The following is a 16,829-nucleotide window of genomic DNA, read 5'->3' on the forward strand; positions in this document are numbered from 1 at the left end:
GCTCACGTCATCCGTTGGCTGCCGTAAGAGGCGCTGCGCTATTGACGTACGACGCTGCGCTTTTCCGCTGCTTAGGAACCACTGGCACTCTGCTGGGATGGGCTTAGTGAATACAGAGGAGACTCCTCCGAAATAGTATGCTGGGCGTGGAACGACGTCATTTCCTGAATTTCTTAAGCCTTTGTAAACAGCAGGGATTGCCAATGGATGAGAAACAAATCAATTAATCAATACATACATTTATAAAGTAACATAGGCTATACTGTTAAGATAGATAAATTATATACACAGTATTTACTCTAGACAGACAGACAGATAGATAGATAGATAGATAGATAGATAGATAGATAGATAGATAGATAGATAGATAGATAGATAGATAGATAGATAGATAGATAGATAGATAGATAGATAGATTTACATTCACATGATATAATTTTAAATAGACAATTTATATACACAAAATATACTGTCAGACAGATCATTTATATACACAGTATTTACTCTAGATAGATAGATAGATAGATAGATAGATAGATAGATGGATAGATAGATAGATAGATAGATAGATAGATAGATAGATAGATAGATAGATAGATAGATAGATAGATAGATAGATAGATAGATAGATAGATAGATAGATAGATAGATAGATAGATAGATAGATAGATAGATAGATAGATATAGGTTCATACCAAACAGTCTTTGAGGTGTGTGTGGGAATTTGACATAACGCATCTTGACTGACATTACAATGCAAGTGAGCTTGTAAAACATTTCTGCTCAGGTAAAACCTGCTCAGGCACTCTCCAAAAATGCACCTTCTGTTATGGTAAAGGAATGATTGCCCCGGGATAGTAATTGTCTGTGTTTACTGCAAACTGTAGCACCTATATGACGTCAATTAATTAAAATTACATAAAACTTCAATGCAACAACCATTACACCAGTTCGAGCCGAACAAAAGCACACGCACCCCAGCTGCACTGCGCCCCCCTGTTCTCACTGATGGAGTGGTACAGCCCAGTTCCTCTCCTCCTCCTCCTCTTGCTGCTGTGTCCTCCATCATTCCATTTCCTTTGATTCTGTTTCTCCTTGAGGACAGATTCAGGCCTTCCTGCAGAGCAGATCTCTAGGTTTCTCATCCACTGTGTCTCCACCCTTCTTTGAAAAGAGGACGAGGTGAGCAAGGATTACAAGGCAACATAAAGAAGGTACGTTCCATCCATCATCATATTTCCATCTATTCATCAGAACTGGAAGAGAATGTGATGCGCTGCTGTGGCCTGTGCAGCCATCATAACTGCATCACTACAGAAATCACATCCATCACATGCTCTATTAACCCATTTTCAGTCCGTCTCTCTAGGTTATGCATTCTCTGCATGGTTCTGCATGGTTTCAGTCCTTTTTGTTTTGTGATTTTATTTATTTTTAATGTAGAGTGCTCCCCTCCCCTCCACCGGTCCTGTATGACTCATGCGGTTTCACAGGGATATTTCTGCATGCTGCAGATGAACTAGTTCATATTTAATGCTTCAGAAACATCCTTCATTGTGTTTGGTGGGTGCAAAAGGCCTGTAAGGAACGTGACTGATGTTAAGATTTACTTTTGTCCCACATACCCTAAAAAATTAGCTTCTACGCACAAAAGACACATATGCTTTTTAAGGAAGCAACGACTAATGGATGCTGCCCTTTGGCCATCTAATACAAGTAAATATAGCATGTGACAGTCAGTAGGCCACTGCATATACAATAATGTCATTGCTACATCAAGGTCAAAGACTCAAATGTTTCATGTGATATAATTCAGTTTTGGTGACATATTTGCATATTTTTTCATTCCACACATATGTATTTTATGTGGCATACAAAAGGAGAATTGTCTTCAGCAGATCTTTTTCATATAATGCTAGTTTAGTCCACTGCTGTCAAGCAAAAACTATAAATAAATAAATAAATAAGAGAAAATGTGAAATTATTAGAATTTTACCAGCAAATTGTTTACATTTTTTTTTTTTTTTTTTTACATTTTACATGTTCTCAATAAGGTTTATATATATATATATATATATATATATATATATATATATATATATATATATATATATATGTGTGTGTGTGTGTGTGTGTGTGTGTGTGTGTATAATTGACCAAAAGTGCCAGTAAAGACGTTTATAATGTTACAAATAACTGCTGCTCTTTTGATCTTTCTATTAATATAAAAAATCCTGGGGAAAAAAATACGTCACGGTGCACAAAATATTAAACAGGACAACTGTTCTCAGCATTGATAATAATAAATGTCTCTTGAGCAGCAGATCAGTATATCAGAATGATTTCTGAAGGATCACGTAACACTGAAGACTGGAGTAGTGATGCTGAAAATTCAGCTTTGTATCACAGGAATATATTACATTTAAAATATATTAAAACAGTTATTTTAAATTGCAGTAATATTTCACAATTTCACTGTTTTTACTGTATTTTTAATCAAATAAATGCAACCTTGCAGGGCAAAAGAGACTTCCTTCAAAAAAAGAACTGACCCAAACTTTTGAACGGTTGTGCACATGGAGAAATTTAAAACCTCAATCTCTCCTTTTTCTTTATATTTGTATTCCTGAAAGAAAGCCCAAAGAAAACCTGCCAGATTCCTCGACCCCTTGATCCCATTCCCACATGGAAGCGAAAGCCAAGGGAGTGTCGAAGTCTGCCTCCAAAGCAGAGAAGAAGGAGGCAGCACCACCACCAAAACCAGACCCTGTCTCTGCTGAACCCGCAGAACCTGAGAAGCCGGAGGAAGATGGAGCGACCAACCAACAGGGGGCGGCGGAATCCGCAGGAAGTAGCTGTGAAACCTTAGAAAATTTGAAGCCTTTCCTGATTGGAGGAGCCGTCATCGCCCTTGGAGCAGTATTGGTGGGGGTAATCTTATTAGCCAAGAAAAACTGACCCAAGACTTATGATTGGTTGTTAAACTGTGAGGTTGATTAGTTCACAGACTATTAAAGTTTATATAAAGGGGTGGGGAGTCACTAGCGGGGTGAACATATGTCCTCTTTGTCCTGAACATGTGCTGGCCAGGATTTCCAAATTGCCAAAAATGTCACACCTGGTGAAAGTAATGACTGAAAAGTAGTTAGCATGCAGGCATTGTACATAATCGACTAATCGTGGCAGACAAGAAGGTGGGATCTACAGAGAACGGCCAAAGCAATGCAAATTCACATAGATACAATGTATGAAGACTATAGAGATTCAAGTCAAAACCTGGGCATTTTAAGCAATTTAGAAATCCTGACCAGGACATGTCCTGGAAAACGAGTAGGCTACGTATGGTCACTCTACACACTAGACGTCTTAATTTTATGCTGTACTTTAATTTCAGTGCTTGTGGTGACGTTCCTGCCAGCTAATAAAGCAAGCTAGAGATGCATTTAGGCCAAACACTTTTCATATAACATTCAACTTAGTTGTAGCCAATGCACATTTACACCAAAACTTTCATCCTAGTCACTCTGCCTGCTGGTTGACGCTCAAAAACACCCTCATCCATGCCATAATGTTGAGATTAAACCAATTATCCAAAAAAATTTCAAGCTGGACTTAAATCCATAACTGCCAACTGTAAGATACAATAACGTTAAGATGCATGCTTCAAGGTTAAAAATACAGAATTTTTCTGTCATTTATAGAAATTAAATGCCATTTATGTCTTGATACCAATAAAAGCAATTGGTTGTACATATCCATATGTACATATCAAGCCACTGACATCTATTACAGTTAGGCCTGTATTGTTGAGAGAAGGTGTAGAAATGTAAAGAAAATCTCAGTTATTTCAAATATTTTATGGGTTCATCTGACATCAGCCATAAAACACAAGTCATTCAATAATCTTGCCTGTGAATCGCATACTGTAGACCATCTGTGCCATTTCAAAATCTTAGTTTCTTGTTTGAACGACGTTGACTATTTTCTGAAGTGGGCCAATGGAAATAGATGCGTGATGCAACATAGATGCAACGTAGATTATGACGGCTCTCGGCCAACAGCTTCAATTTTTTACACTATGATGAGCGCTACACACAACAGAAACAATCCCTAAATGCATGCAGACACAAACAATATACACTCACACGTCACATGACATACTGTTACAGAAAATGACATTTTCTTTGAAGTGCGTATATAATGCAATAATTCAAATAGAACTCTGTATTTAAAAGAAAGAAGACTGTGTATTAGTTGTGATACTGAGGGTAATGATGTGGATGATAATGCGGCAACACGGTGGTTGTCTTGGTGGTGATGATAATGATGAGTGATTATTATTTTATTTGTTTGTTCTAATGAAGTTTACCTGTTCCTCTAATGTGGCCCCTTTCCTCCTGCCATATGTATTTATTTTGCACACAACCTCGCCTGCTGCCTTTCTGCTGTTCCTCCTTTCTGATGGCTCCCTTGTGACTTGATGACCTTATTAAAGGACAATGAACCATATTTTCCCAGACTCAGTGTGATTTTTTTGCTCTAGTTACTTTTGGATAGAATTCAATACTTGAAGCCTGTTTTTTTTCATACTTGTGACAGATATCTTTGCTATTTTTCATTTAATCTATTTACTAAATGAAGCACAGTCACTATTAACAAGGAATGAGTAAATCTGGTAATATAGACATTCATTATCACTGGAAAAAGGAAGAACAACAACAAAAACATACAAAGGTCAGGGGTTATGCATAAAGCTTAATCAGTTATAAATCAATCATCAAAGGACTTCCCTACATCGATTATTTCTATAGCTGTGTTTGATAGTCTTGCTGCAAAAAATGTATTTACTCAATTTTACATTTTTACTGAATCATCAGCTTTTTAAAGTAATTAAATAAATTGTGATTGTTTTATTCTAGCCCTAGTTTAAAAAAAATACATTCCATCAACAACCCTAGTTTTTAACGGCACGGAACAATAATAAAATAAAACAATATAAGAATAAATCTCTCACTAAACACCTTATTTATTTTGAATTTCAGACGATTATTAGATCGCTTAAAAACCGCTAATGTAGAGAAAGTGTCTGGCTAAAAAAGCTACAATAAATAAATAAAACTTAAATATAAGAGACAATTTTATTTTTATTTGTGTTGTTACAAAGATATGGTGACTTTAATTGAAACTAATTATTTGAGTTTGATAATTGACATGATTTCCTCCTGTTGCTCAGGTACGTGCTTCAGAAGCGCGCGGACCTCTTCTCGTGACCGTGTTTCCGCTCGTGCGTATTTCACAAACTCAAAGCGGAAGTTACGCAGATGTAGTGCGTTTGTTGTAAGCGCACAAGAGGAACGTGTAGCGTGCGAGATTGGTTTGGTAATGTTTCTTACTTTTTTAGACATCTTCCATAATAATAACCGGTTCTAATTGTAAGAATTTAGTTATGGATTCATAACTAAGGAAAATATCTTGAGCTGAACGGCTCTATTACACATTGTATGTAACTTAGTGTAACTGTAAAGCTCTAGGCATCACATGTATATCTCTACAACTATAATAGAGTTTTGTATCTATCTATCTGTCTGTCTGTCTGTCTGTCTGTGTGCCAGTCTATCTAGCTGTCTGTCTGTCTGTCTGTCTGTCTGTCTATCTAGCTGTCTGTCTGTCTGTGTGTCTGTCTGTGTGCCTGTCTATCTAGTTGTCTGTCTATCTTAGGGCATATTTTAAACCTCATAAGCCATCGTGAGAACCTCAGTCTGTTTGTTGAGAGACATATCGCAGACACTTTTAAACACTAATGCATATGCTTATATTAATTCATTGATTTAGTAAAAACATTGCTTATCTTGATTCAAAAGCTTGGTACCTCACATACAAATTAACAAAATACATACAAATTAACAAAATACATACAAATGACAAAAAAAAAAGTAAAAAATCCTAGACTAAAATGTCATTCAGAGCTGTTTCAACTGAAAGAAACTTGCACTGACTGATCTTAAAATATATCAGTGCCTTTGTTTTGTCTCAAGATGCACACGGTAATGTTTTTTCTAAGAAAAATTACTTAAATGTCTAAGCCCTAATTGAACTATTAGTCTAAGCCCTGTCCGTGAAACCAGGACCTTACCTGATAATTGTGGATGATAGGAATAATCAAGTCAAAAACAGGTAAACTGTGAGTTTTCTAATAAACGCTGACTTTTTCTTTGATTCAGGTCTCTTGTCCTTCACCATGATCATCCCCATTCGCTGCTTCACTTGTGGGAAGATTGTTGGGAACAAATGGGAGGCGTATTTAGGTCTTCTTCAAGCAGAGTATACAGAAGGGTGAGTTCATGACATTTCCATGTCGGTTTGATTTCTCTGCGTGATAACAGTGGTGTCGAACTGAATCTCATTCTTCTGGTTTTCACAGGGATGCTCTTGACGCTCTGGGTTTGAAGAGATACTGCTGTCGCCGGATGCTTCTGGCTCACGTGGATCTCATTGAGAAGCTGTTGAATTATGCACCGTTGGAGAAATGAGGAGCTTTCAGTGAAATTGAAGATGCACATCCCACTCAACCTTATCTTTTCAAAGACTTTATCCTAATGGAAGAAATACAGGCACAGATATGGAAATAGCTGGTTCATTAGACTATGTCTGATGCAAGCTCATGATGTTGAGTTCTTGTTTATTTGCATTTTGTTAAATAAAGATTGGAATGTATCTGTTGTGTGGTTCATTACATTTTTTAAAACATCACAATATCTAAGAGGAGCAAGTATAACCTGGATATATTCTTTTATGTCTTCTTCAACTAGGTTTATCAAAACACTGAGGAAATCCAGCGTGGACATCTGCTTCATTGACTCTTTAATTTTAGTTAGCATGCATGTTTTTAGTACCAAAATACCTCCAACCTTAGCTCAAAAATTCAAAATGTAGTTGTTCACCCTTATTATTTTCTAAATGTTTTCAGCTGTCATTTTTTCCTGTAGAGCACAAAAGAAGATTTTTGTTTTTAGATTTTTTGTTTACTTTTTACTATATAACAATGATTCATATTGACACACCTGTAGTGTTGGAATGACAACAAAGTAGAGAACTGAGTGCAATTTAGGTGATTTTAATCTTATTTTGTTTCCTCAGAAATCTCATTTAAAAGTACTTGCCATCACACAGTTGCCATTATTAACTAAAAACATTCTTGTTAATTCAAAGCTGAAAACAAAATATAAATATTAGATGAAAAAATTTAAACAAAAATGATAAATGTTGCCTTGCCAAGTAACTGACGCAAGCACTAAAGTGAAACTTGAAATAAAAACCAAAACTTAATTTTATTTACCAAAATAGTAATATTTAAACAACAAAGTATTAAAATGACAAAATATTAAGCTAATTCCGAATATGTAAACAATCAGTATATAAATAATACTAAAATAACTGCTAAGTGTGTTGTTGAACATATTTTGCCAGATTAAATAATTGATTACGACCTGTGTAATTTGTATTTTAGGGACATTTTCGTAAACATATTAGCTTTAGGCTTTGGAATGTAATTTGAGTTTATTTTCAGGCACTGAATATGTTTTGTGCTTATTTTGCGTATTACATTATAGTAGATGTCTGACCAGTGACCATTTAATTTTAGAGGACTCTTAAAAGCTACAAATAAAAAATTACTTTACAACTCATGCACCAGCAGCACAGTTGCTAATGAAAGGCTTGAAACTGAGGAACTGTTTGATCGCACATGGCACAACACATTTTCATTCTCTACTGACATACATGCACATTAGGAGCAATTTGCATTTGATTTTTTTTTTAAATAATATAGAAATAATATTTATTGCAAAACTAAAATTACATATAATTACATGCAAATATTTAATTATATTATTCTCGACATTTTGCCAGTGCCCATTTATATTTGGAGGACTCTTAAAAGCTTGAACTGGATCTATTTTTTTGTTATTTGTTGCAGGTGTTCATGCACCAGCAGCATATCTGCTAATAATGAAAGGCCTGGTATTGTGAGCAACTGTACATAATTAGTATCACTGTGTCTTTAAAAATGGATATAACGCCGAAAACGTCCATCCGCTCGCACAAGCGCTCACTGAAATACATTCCCCGGGAAACGAAGACTAGCTTTCATAAGACTTAAGCTTTATTAAACTTGCTCGTGTCAGCCCAGCGGTCGAGGACAAACTCGAAGGTTAAATACACACCTGTTACATCTGCAAGACAAATAAATTCAACGCGACATTCAAATAATATTCAAATATAAAGCGATTGTGACCTTACCAACATGGCGCCCGCGGCACGGCGTTTCCTGCTTTGATTGTGAAACAGTTGCATAAACTCTCCTTCAAAATAAAAAAAAAAAACAGTCAGCCAAACACCGGATCAGCCACACATCACTGAAAATACTCCACGGTAACATGTTTTCAGCAACTATCGCACGAAAGGTACGTTTGCATGCTTTGCATTCATATGTGGCGACAGGTTTTAAAGTTCACATTTGACCTCATGTGTGTCTGAAGTGTGATAACAAGGTCCTCTTTCTGCAGCCCATCATACCAATATCATACAGATGCTGTATCAAAATAAACACAGGGGTTTGGAAAAACTGTTTAGGTGGATTTTTATCCCGTTGTCTTATTTCGACAGGGCGAGGGCAGATGAGGACGTTAACTTTATTCTGAATTCATACACAAGACTAATTTCACTCTTTTTATATATATATATATAATAGTTTACATAATTACTTTTTTTTTTTTTTTTGGAAGACAATGTCCTGAGCAGGTATTTTTACTTGTTTATGAATATCTAATGTTACAGATTATTCACCTCTTCAGACCTCATTTTGTACATATATATACACACACACACACACACATATATATACATACATATAAATATATACACACACACACACACACATATATATACATACATATAAATATATACACACACACATATATATATTATATATATATATATATATATACTGCATTTCATTAGCTCTGTACTTGTACTCTGCATAAATGACAAAGTTGAATCTAATCTTATATATATATATATATATATATATATATATACACACACACACACACACACACATACATACATACACACATATATATATATATATATATATATATATATATATATATATATATATATATATATATATATATATATTTTGACCCATACAAAGTATTTTTGGCTATTGCTACAAATATACCCCAGCGACTTAAGACTGGTTTTGTGGTCCATATATATATATATATAAACCAGGGTTATTATAGTTAACCAAAGCTATATTCCCAGGTCATTCATTCTGTTTGCCGGGCATCATCACTGCGTCCAGCTGTCAGCACAGTGACTTCTCGGGGATACCGCGGTGATTCCCCAGAACCGACTATGATTGAGATCCCTCTGCCTCCGTGGCAGGAGAGGACAGGAGAATCCCTGGATATCAAGAGGAAGAGACTCCTGTACGAGAGCCGCAAGCGAGGCATGCTGGAGAACTGCATCCTTCTGAGGTTAGCAGGTCAAGAATACATCTAGATAAATGCCACCGACTCAACAAACAGCTAAACTTATTCTAGCAGTCAAAGTCTTGGCAACAACATATAGTATTGTCTAAGTGTATCAAAGTATGTTCAGGATGAGTTCTAATGAGCTGTATACATTGAATACTATTTACAAATGAAGAGTTAATTTGCAAAAACAGGTAACTCATTTTTTAACTATTTTTAAAAATCATGTTTTTTCATTGTGCATTCCAATTGATCTTAATCAAACTGCAGCTGGGTTATTTTGATAACAGCTAACTAACACAATACAAACATGAGAACATTAAAAACATGATTAAAAATAATAAAATAAAATTATATATATATATTGTACGAAAATAACTGAATTGGAAATAAAAAACAAACTATTAAAATGACAAGCACGCAACAAAATTACTAAAATGAAAATGAAAACAGAAGATATAAAAATAACAACTAATTAAAAATATTAATAAAGATTATAGCAGTATCTCAGTGATTTTAAAGAGTAAATATAAAAAATAAAATAATACTGTTCCGTATGAATTATTATGGTAAAACTTTACAATAAGTGTCCATTTGTTAACACTGGTTAATGGATTAACTAACAATAAGCATTTGTTACAGTATTTATTCATCTTTGTTGAGATTAGTTCATAAAATACAGCTGTTCATTATTAGTTCATGTCTATTAAATATTAACAATACAACTTTTGATTGTGATAATGTATTAGTGAATATTACTGCTAATGCAAATATATTTTTTATTGTTAATGTTAACAAATAATTAGCTAATGTTAACAAACAGAACCTTATTGTAAAGTGCTACCATTATTATTATTAATCATATTAACTTCGTTATATTTTTTAGTTTAAAACCAAAAATAAGCATAATATTTATTACTACATACTATATAACTACTCTGACTGTGACTTTTTTTGTTACCAGCCTTTTTGCTAAGCAGTACCTGAGCACAATGAGCGATTCTCAGTTAAAGCAGTATGACAGACTCATCAATGAACCCAGCAACGACTGGGACATCTACTACTGGGCAACAGGTATATATGAACGGACGAACTAAACAGATAGAAGAGATGAACAATGGTGTACAGCTCAGGCATTCAGTTGAAATCTAAATCAAGAGTTTGACTTGATTTTATCCATTGATAATGTTTATCGCACACAATAAGACCAGGAATGTGTTTCTAAATACGGTCTTCCCCCCCGTCAGAGGCTCAACCGACACCTGATGTGTACCAGGGCGAGGTGATGGACATGCTCAAAGAGTTCGCCAAGAACAAGGACATGGAGCAGCGTCTAGATGCCCCTAATCTGGAATATCTGGACAAGAGCAGTTAAAGGTGCCTGGGATTAAATATTACAATAGTGACTATAAAATGCACATCATATATCGGACAGTTTGCATTTACACATAAATAAAATTTGCAACAACTTATGTCGTCATAAAAAGCTGATCCTTTGATTCACGTTAATATGTACTTTAAATAAACTTAAATATGTAAAATAAGTATTTAAAATGCCTATATGTGTACACAATTCATTTTAAATAGAATTATTAAAATATAATAGTGATCAACTGTACTTCATAAATATTTCAATTAAATCAAATAAATTATATATACAGTAAACTATACATATATAATTAAAAAACAAACTGCAATTCTGTTTTTGAATAAACACTGTAAAAGTGACTGTGATGTGAAAATATCAGTTGTATTAAAGTTTGTTCTAATTGATGACTGTGGTGTTTGTTTCAACGGGTTTATAACAACCACAGGAAGATTATTGTCAATTTAACATTATTTCTGTTTGTCTTTTTCACATGACATGGAAGTGAAGTTGCGTGAAGTTCTTTCGATAAAAGGTTTTTACAGTACTTTGCTACAGGCATTGAAAAGTTCACAATGTGAATCATGTTATTTTCTTAAGTAGCTCAGTTTGCCGCAAATTAGGGTGTATTGAAAGCTCATGCTCAAGGTTGTGCTAATGCACCGTTGATGTTTGATATTGCTGAATGACTGTTTGCATCTATTTATGTAGTTATAATTTTAAATAATTGACATTGATTTGTCCATAAACAAGATAAGAGACCCTGAGCCTTGAATTCCAAATTTAAAAGGGCGTTATGCACAAAAGAGACCAGATGAGATCTGAAAGAGTCACTTCATACAAGAATGTGGTTGTTGCTGGTCAAAAATATTATTCCAAAATAATAGCCCAAAAAAAACACAACCCATGGCTCTGTAATTTTTAATTTGCGTTAAAAAAATATTAACGTGTTAAAATTATTAGATTATAGTGTTAACGTTGACAGCACTACTTAAGATATATTTGGACATTTCGTCCCCTTGGAATTATAAGGTTCTATCTGACATTTTTGTCAAAGTGTAGTTATTCACATATTCTGTGACAATTTATTTACATTATGTGATAGATATTTTAATGTTGTGTACATTTTGGGACTTTGTATTTAAAAAAACAAAAGGGTTCTAACTACACAGTTGAATGGAATGCAAAAACTTTGAAGCTCAATATTTCAAAACTACTCGGACTGCAGATAGAACCTTATAATTCCAAGGGGACATGTCACATTTAAAAATGTTTGTATTCCATTGCATTTTGTTTTTCATTAATGCAGATAGATAGATAGATAGATAGATAGATAGATTACATACACAATATATACTGTTAGATGTAGATAGATAGATAGATAGATAGATAGATAGATAGTTTACATAATATATACTTTTAGAGATAGATAGATTACATACACAATATATACTGTTAGATAGATAGATTACATACACAATATATACTGTTAGATAGATAGATAACATACACAATATATACTGTTAGAGATAGATAGCTAGTTTACATACACAATATATACTGTTAGAGAGAGAGATAGATAAATAGATAGATAGATAACATACACAATATATACTGTTAGAGAGAGAGATAGATAGATAGATAACATACACAATATATACTGTTAGAGAGAGAGATAGATAAATAGATAGATAGATAACATACACAATATATACTGTTAGATAGATAACATACACAATATATACTGTTAGAGATAGATAGATAGATAGATAGATAACATACACAATATATACTGTTAGAGATAGATAGATAGATAGATAGATAGATAGATAGATAGATAGATAACACAATATATACTGTTAGATAGATAACATACACAATATATATTGTTAGATAGATAGATAGATAGATAGATAGATAGATAGATAGTTAAAAAAATCTCCATCCAACTATGTTTTGGGATTGGATCAAAGTATAACGTGTATTTTGAACTATCTCTACCAGAAGATGGCAGACTTTTCCTTGCAGCGACTAATGCAGTTCCTCTCTGCTGAAACGCATCCAATAGAGTCTATGTCATCATCATCACACTCAAGCAGCGCACTTCACACCAAAACAGATCCGACACTGCCCTGAATGCTGAGGTACACAGACGTCAAAGGGCATACCACGATTTGACGGCAGTGAGCTTGTAGTCATGACAGTTTTCGCCTTTAAGCGAGTGTTGTCCCAGATATGTGTCTGTACCTGTGTACCCTGCATTTCTGAAAATGACTAAACAGCCGCTCTCACTGCTAAAAAGCACAGATAGCCTACCACTGGGCCATGCTTCATTCACATAATGGGTTCCAGAGTGAATACCAATATATTCTTCAGAAAAGACAGAGATCATGGTTCTTCATTTGAATCTATAAATAAACTCCAACTTCAATGGAACCTTTTTAATGCACAAAATGTTCTTTAGATTTTTAAGTGGTAATTTTAAAGACCCATGTGGTGAAAATCAAGCTTTTAACATTGTTTGCATGTTTATCTGGTGGTTTTAATATGCTTAAAGACAAACCACCTGCAAATTCTTCAGTCAGCACCACTGCTGAGCATTCTCTCAAAAATGTGTCTCAATCCTGACAGCTTGCAGTTTGGGGCTTTTCATGTCATTAGCAAACAGTTTCTACCGGAGTATGTTGATTTTTACAAGCTATGTTTCTGGAATGGCAAACGGGAACCTGGTTTGTAAACAATAGCAGCACAATTTTAGCTGTCTGATAACACAGTGAAGCCAAAGGGTAATAATATCAATTAATGTTACCTGTTCTATGTTGTAGAGAACAATACATAAAAAGTATTACCACTACCAACCTGTATAATTCACTCTTCCTCTTCAGAATCTGTTTCTGGTTTAACAATATATGGCTGAATGAATCCAATATTGCCACTTATCACTGCATAGCATTTACTACTTGAGTTAAATGACTGACAGTGTAGCAGGTCCAAACTGGTGTGATTGAGTGACTGGAGGCGGAGACTAATTTGCATATTGGGGGCAGTTGGGGCAATTGTGGCGTAGGGACTCAGACTTGTAACCCGAAGGTTGTGGGCTCGAGTCTCGGTACTGGCAGGGATTGTAATTTGGAGGAGTGAATGACCAGCGCTCTCTTCTACCTTCAATGCCATCAAGTATGGGACATCACACGTCACGTCCTCTCCTTTCATTTTGTTCATGAATCTGCGCATACTAAATGAGGTAAGGGTGTGTAGAGTTTTATTCAAGCAATTTTAAGGTATGAAAAAATTATTTTGACTTGGAAAATCGTTTAAATATACCATTCTGATAAACAGAGATGAGATTTAAAGGATAAAATTTGTGACTGCAGGAGGACTTTAAGAACTGTTCACTGAAATGTTTGGTTAGACAAATCCCTGAACTCGTCCGGTTTGTGAAATAGACAATGATACTTCAAATCTTATGGCTTCCAGTGCAGTTCTCTGACTACTGAACAAGGGAGCTAATTGAAACACATCTCTGTAGCAACCACCTAACAATGTGCAAAACTCCAGGGCTGCATCCCAAATTGCAAACTCTCGTGAGTTAGGCCCTACTTATTTTGAATAAGTAATAACTTTGAGTAAATTCTATATTATGAATGTGTGTAGTATAAATGTAATCAGGACATACTACATTCACCATGATTTCATTGTCACATGACCTGCAGTGTCACTTCACTGGCATTCACAAATCCTCTCATGGGATAGCGAAGTGCTTACTCTTTTAAGAGTACTGTGAATTCAGACGTACTTCTATTGTCACATACTCTGTTTTAACCTACTATATAGTACTCCTTTTCAACTACTATATACATAGTAGGGAAGCATGTGATTTTGAATGCAGCCCAACTGAACACCTAGCAATAAAAAAAGTCCTCACGAACACACACAATGCCTTAACACTGACAATATAGGCAAGCAGTCACATTGTTTTACAGAAAATGTAAAACTTCACTGTCTTACTGTTATTTTGAGATAATGTATGCTCTGCACATCACCCTAAATCCTGGACAGGAACATGAAGGGAGGGTGAAATTATCATATAGCTTTAGAAAGAACTGCTAGAACTGTTGCCAAGCCATATAAAGCCACAGAAAAGAAGAGGAAATGTTGGAGGAAGAAGGGAAAAATATACAAAGAAAGATGAGAAAAAAAGTGGAGAATGTCAAAAGCATACTGTATAGCTACTATGTTCAAAAGTTTGGGGTTGGTAAGATTTTGTAATGCTTTTGAAAGTCTTCAATGCTCACCAAGGCTGCATTTATTTGATCAAAAATACAGTAAAAATAGTAAAATGTTATTACAATTTAAAATAACGCCTTACTATATAAATATGCTTTAAAACATAATTTTTATTCCTGTGATCAAAGCTGAATTTTTAGCATCATTACTCCAGTCTTCAGAGTCACATGATCCTTCAGAAACCCACCGGTAGAAACAAAAATCGGCGCCTAAACCCGTGGGCACTGTTTGAAATTGTGTAAATAGCACAAATAAATAAATTGACCAAAGATAGAAATTAAACAATGTATACATTTTTTTCAAGTTTGTAGGCCTAGGTGTCCAGGTACAGAAACCCAGTTATCAAATATAAAATATCATTGCACAGTCCTCACTGTATGAATGTAAATGAGTGCTGTCAAACGATTAATCGCATCCAAAATAGGGCTGGACGATATGGCCAAAATTTATATCACGATATATTTCTTAATTTCGGTTGATACGATATAATTCCTATATCAATATGAACTCTATTTTAAAAAAGCCTCATAAAAACTGCCATGAATGGCCGCAACAGATGTCTGTACCTACAAACTTATGAAAAATAAAGTCTACAAAACCTCCCCCTATAAAACTATATATTTTATAAAATAAAAAAAAACCGCACAAATAAATAATGCTCACCTTTTATTTGTATTTAGCCTTCATACAAACAAGAAATGTGAAATCACTGCCAAAAAAACATTTCAGACTCACCTTATTAATATTAATATCTTCAACTTCAAACTATAGGCTAACATACATTACCGGTCAAAAGTTTTTGAACAGTATGATTTTTAATGTTTTTTTAAAGAATTCTCTTCTGCTCACCAAGCCTGCATTTATTTGATCCAAAATACAGCAAAAACAATAACATTTTGAAATATTTTTGCTATTTAAAATAACTGTTTTCTGTTTTAAAATATTTTAAAATGTAATTTATTCCTGTGATTTCAAAGCTGAATGTTTAGCATCATTACTCCAGTCACATGAGAAATCATTCTAATATTCTGATATACTGCTCAAAAAACATTTATTATAATGTTGAAAACAGCTGAGTATAATTTTTCAGGTTCTTTGATGAATAGAAAGTTCAGAAAAACAGCATTTATCTGAAATACAAATCTTTTGTAACATTATACTGTAAATGCCTTTATCAATCACTTTTGATCAATTTAAAGCATCCTTGCTAAATAAAAGTATTAATTTCTATAATTTCTTTCCAATAAAAATAAAAATAAATTAATTATACTGACTCCAAGGTTTTGAATGGAATAGTGTATAAATGTAACAAAAGCTTTTTATTTCAGATAAATGCTGATCTTTGGGTCTTTCTATTCAAAGAATCCTGAAAAATATGTACTCAGCTGTTTTAAATATTGATCATCAGCAAATCAGCATATTAGAGGGATTTCTGAAGGATCATGTAACACTGAAGACTGGAGTAATGATGCTGAAAATGTAGCTTTGATTACTGGAAAAAATTACATTTTAAAATATATGCAAACAGTTATTTTAAATAGTAAAAAATGTTTCAAAATTTTACAGTTTTTGCTGTACTTTGGATCAAATAAATGCAGGCTTGGTGAAGAGATGAGAATTCTTTAAAAAAACGTTAA

At 34.1% G+C, this 16,829-nt stretch overlaps 2 protein-coding genes across 2 annotated transcripts; both read left to right on the top strand.

Moving 5' to 3' along the window:
- The first annotated feature begins 5,310 nt into the window (after window positions 1-5,310).
- Window positions 5,311-6,713, top strand: LOC306888428 (DNA-directed RNA polymerases I, II, and III subunit RPABC5). The gene is made up of 3 exons (XM_079446720.1): window positions 5,311-5,379; window positions 6,222-6,333; window positions 6,422-6,713. Exons 2-3 carry the CDS (start codon window positions 6,239-6,241, stop codon window positions 6,528-6,530), a joined length of 204 nt encoding a protein of 67 aa, XP_079302846.1. The 5' UTR covers window positions 5,311-5,379; window positions 6,222-6,238; the 3' UTR covers window positions 6,531-6,713.
- A 1,396-nt stretch (window positions 6,714-8,109) lies between these two features.
- Window positions 8,110-11,313, top strand: sdhaf2 (succinate dehydrogenase complex assembly factor 2). The gene is made up of 4 exons (XM_079442103.1): window positions 8,110-8,462; window positions 9,328-9,542; window positions 10,504-10,613; window positions 10,787-11,313. The coding sequence occupies exons 1-4, from the start codon at window positions 8,436-8,438 to the stop codon at window positions 10,912-10,914; spliced, it is 480 nt and encodes a 159-aa protein (XP_079298229.1). The 5' UTR covers window positions 8,110-8,435; the 3' UTR covers window positions 10,915-11,313.
- Window positions 11,314-16,829: the final 5,516 nt, after the last annotated feature.

This window comes from Barbus barbus, assembly GCF_936440315.1.
Source record: "Barbus barbus genome assembly, chromosome: 2".
NCBI classification, from domain to species: Eukaryota; Metazoa; Chordata; class Actinopteri; order Cypriniformes; family Cyprinidae; genus Barbus; species Barbus barbus.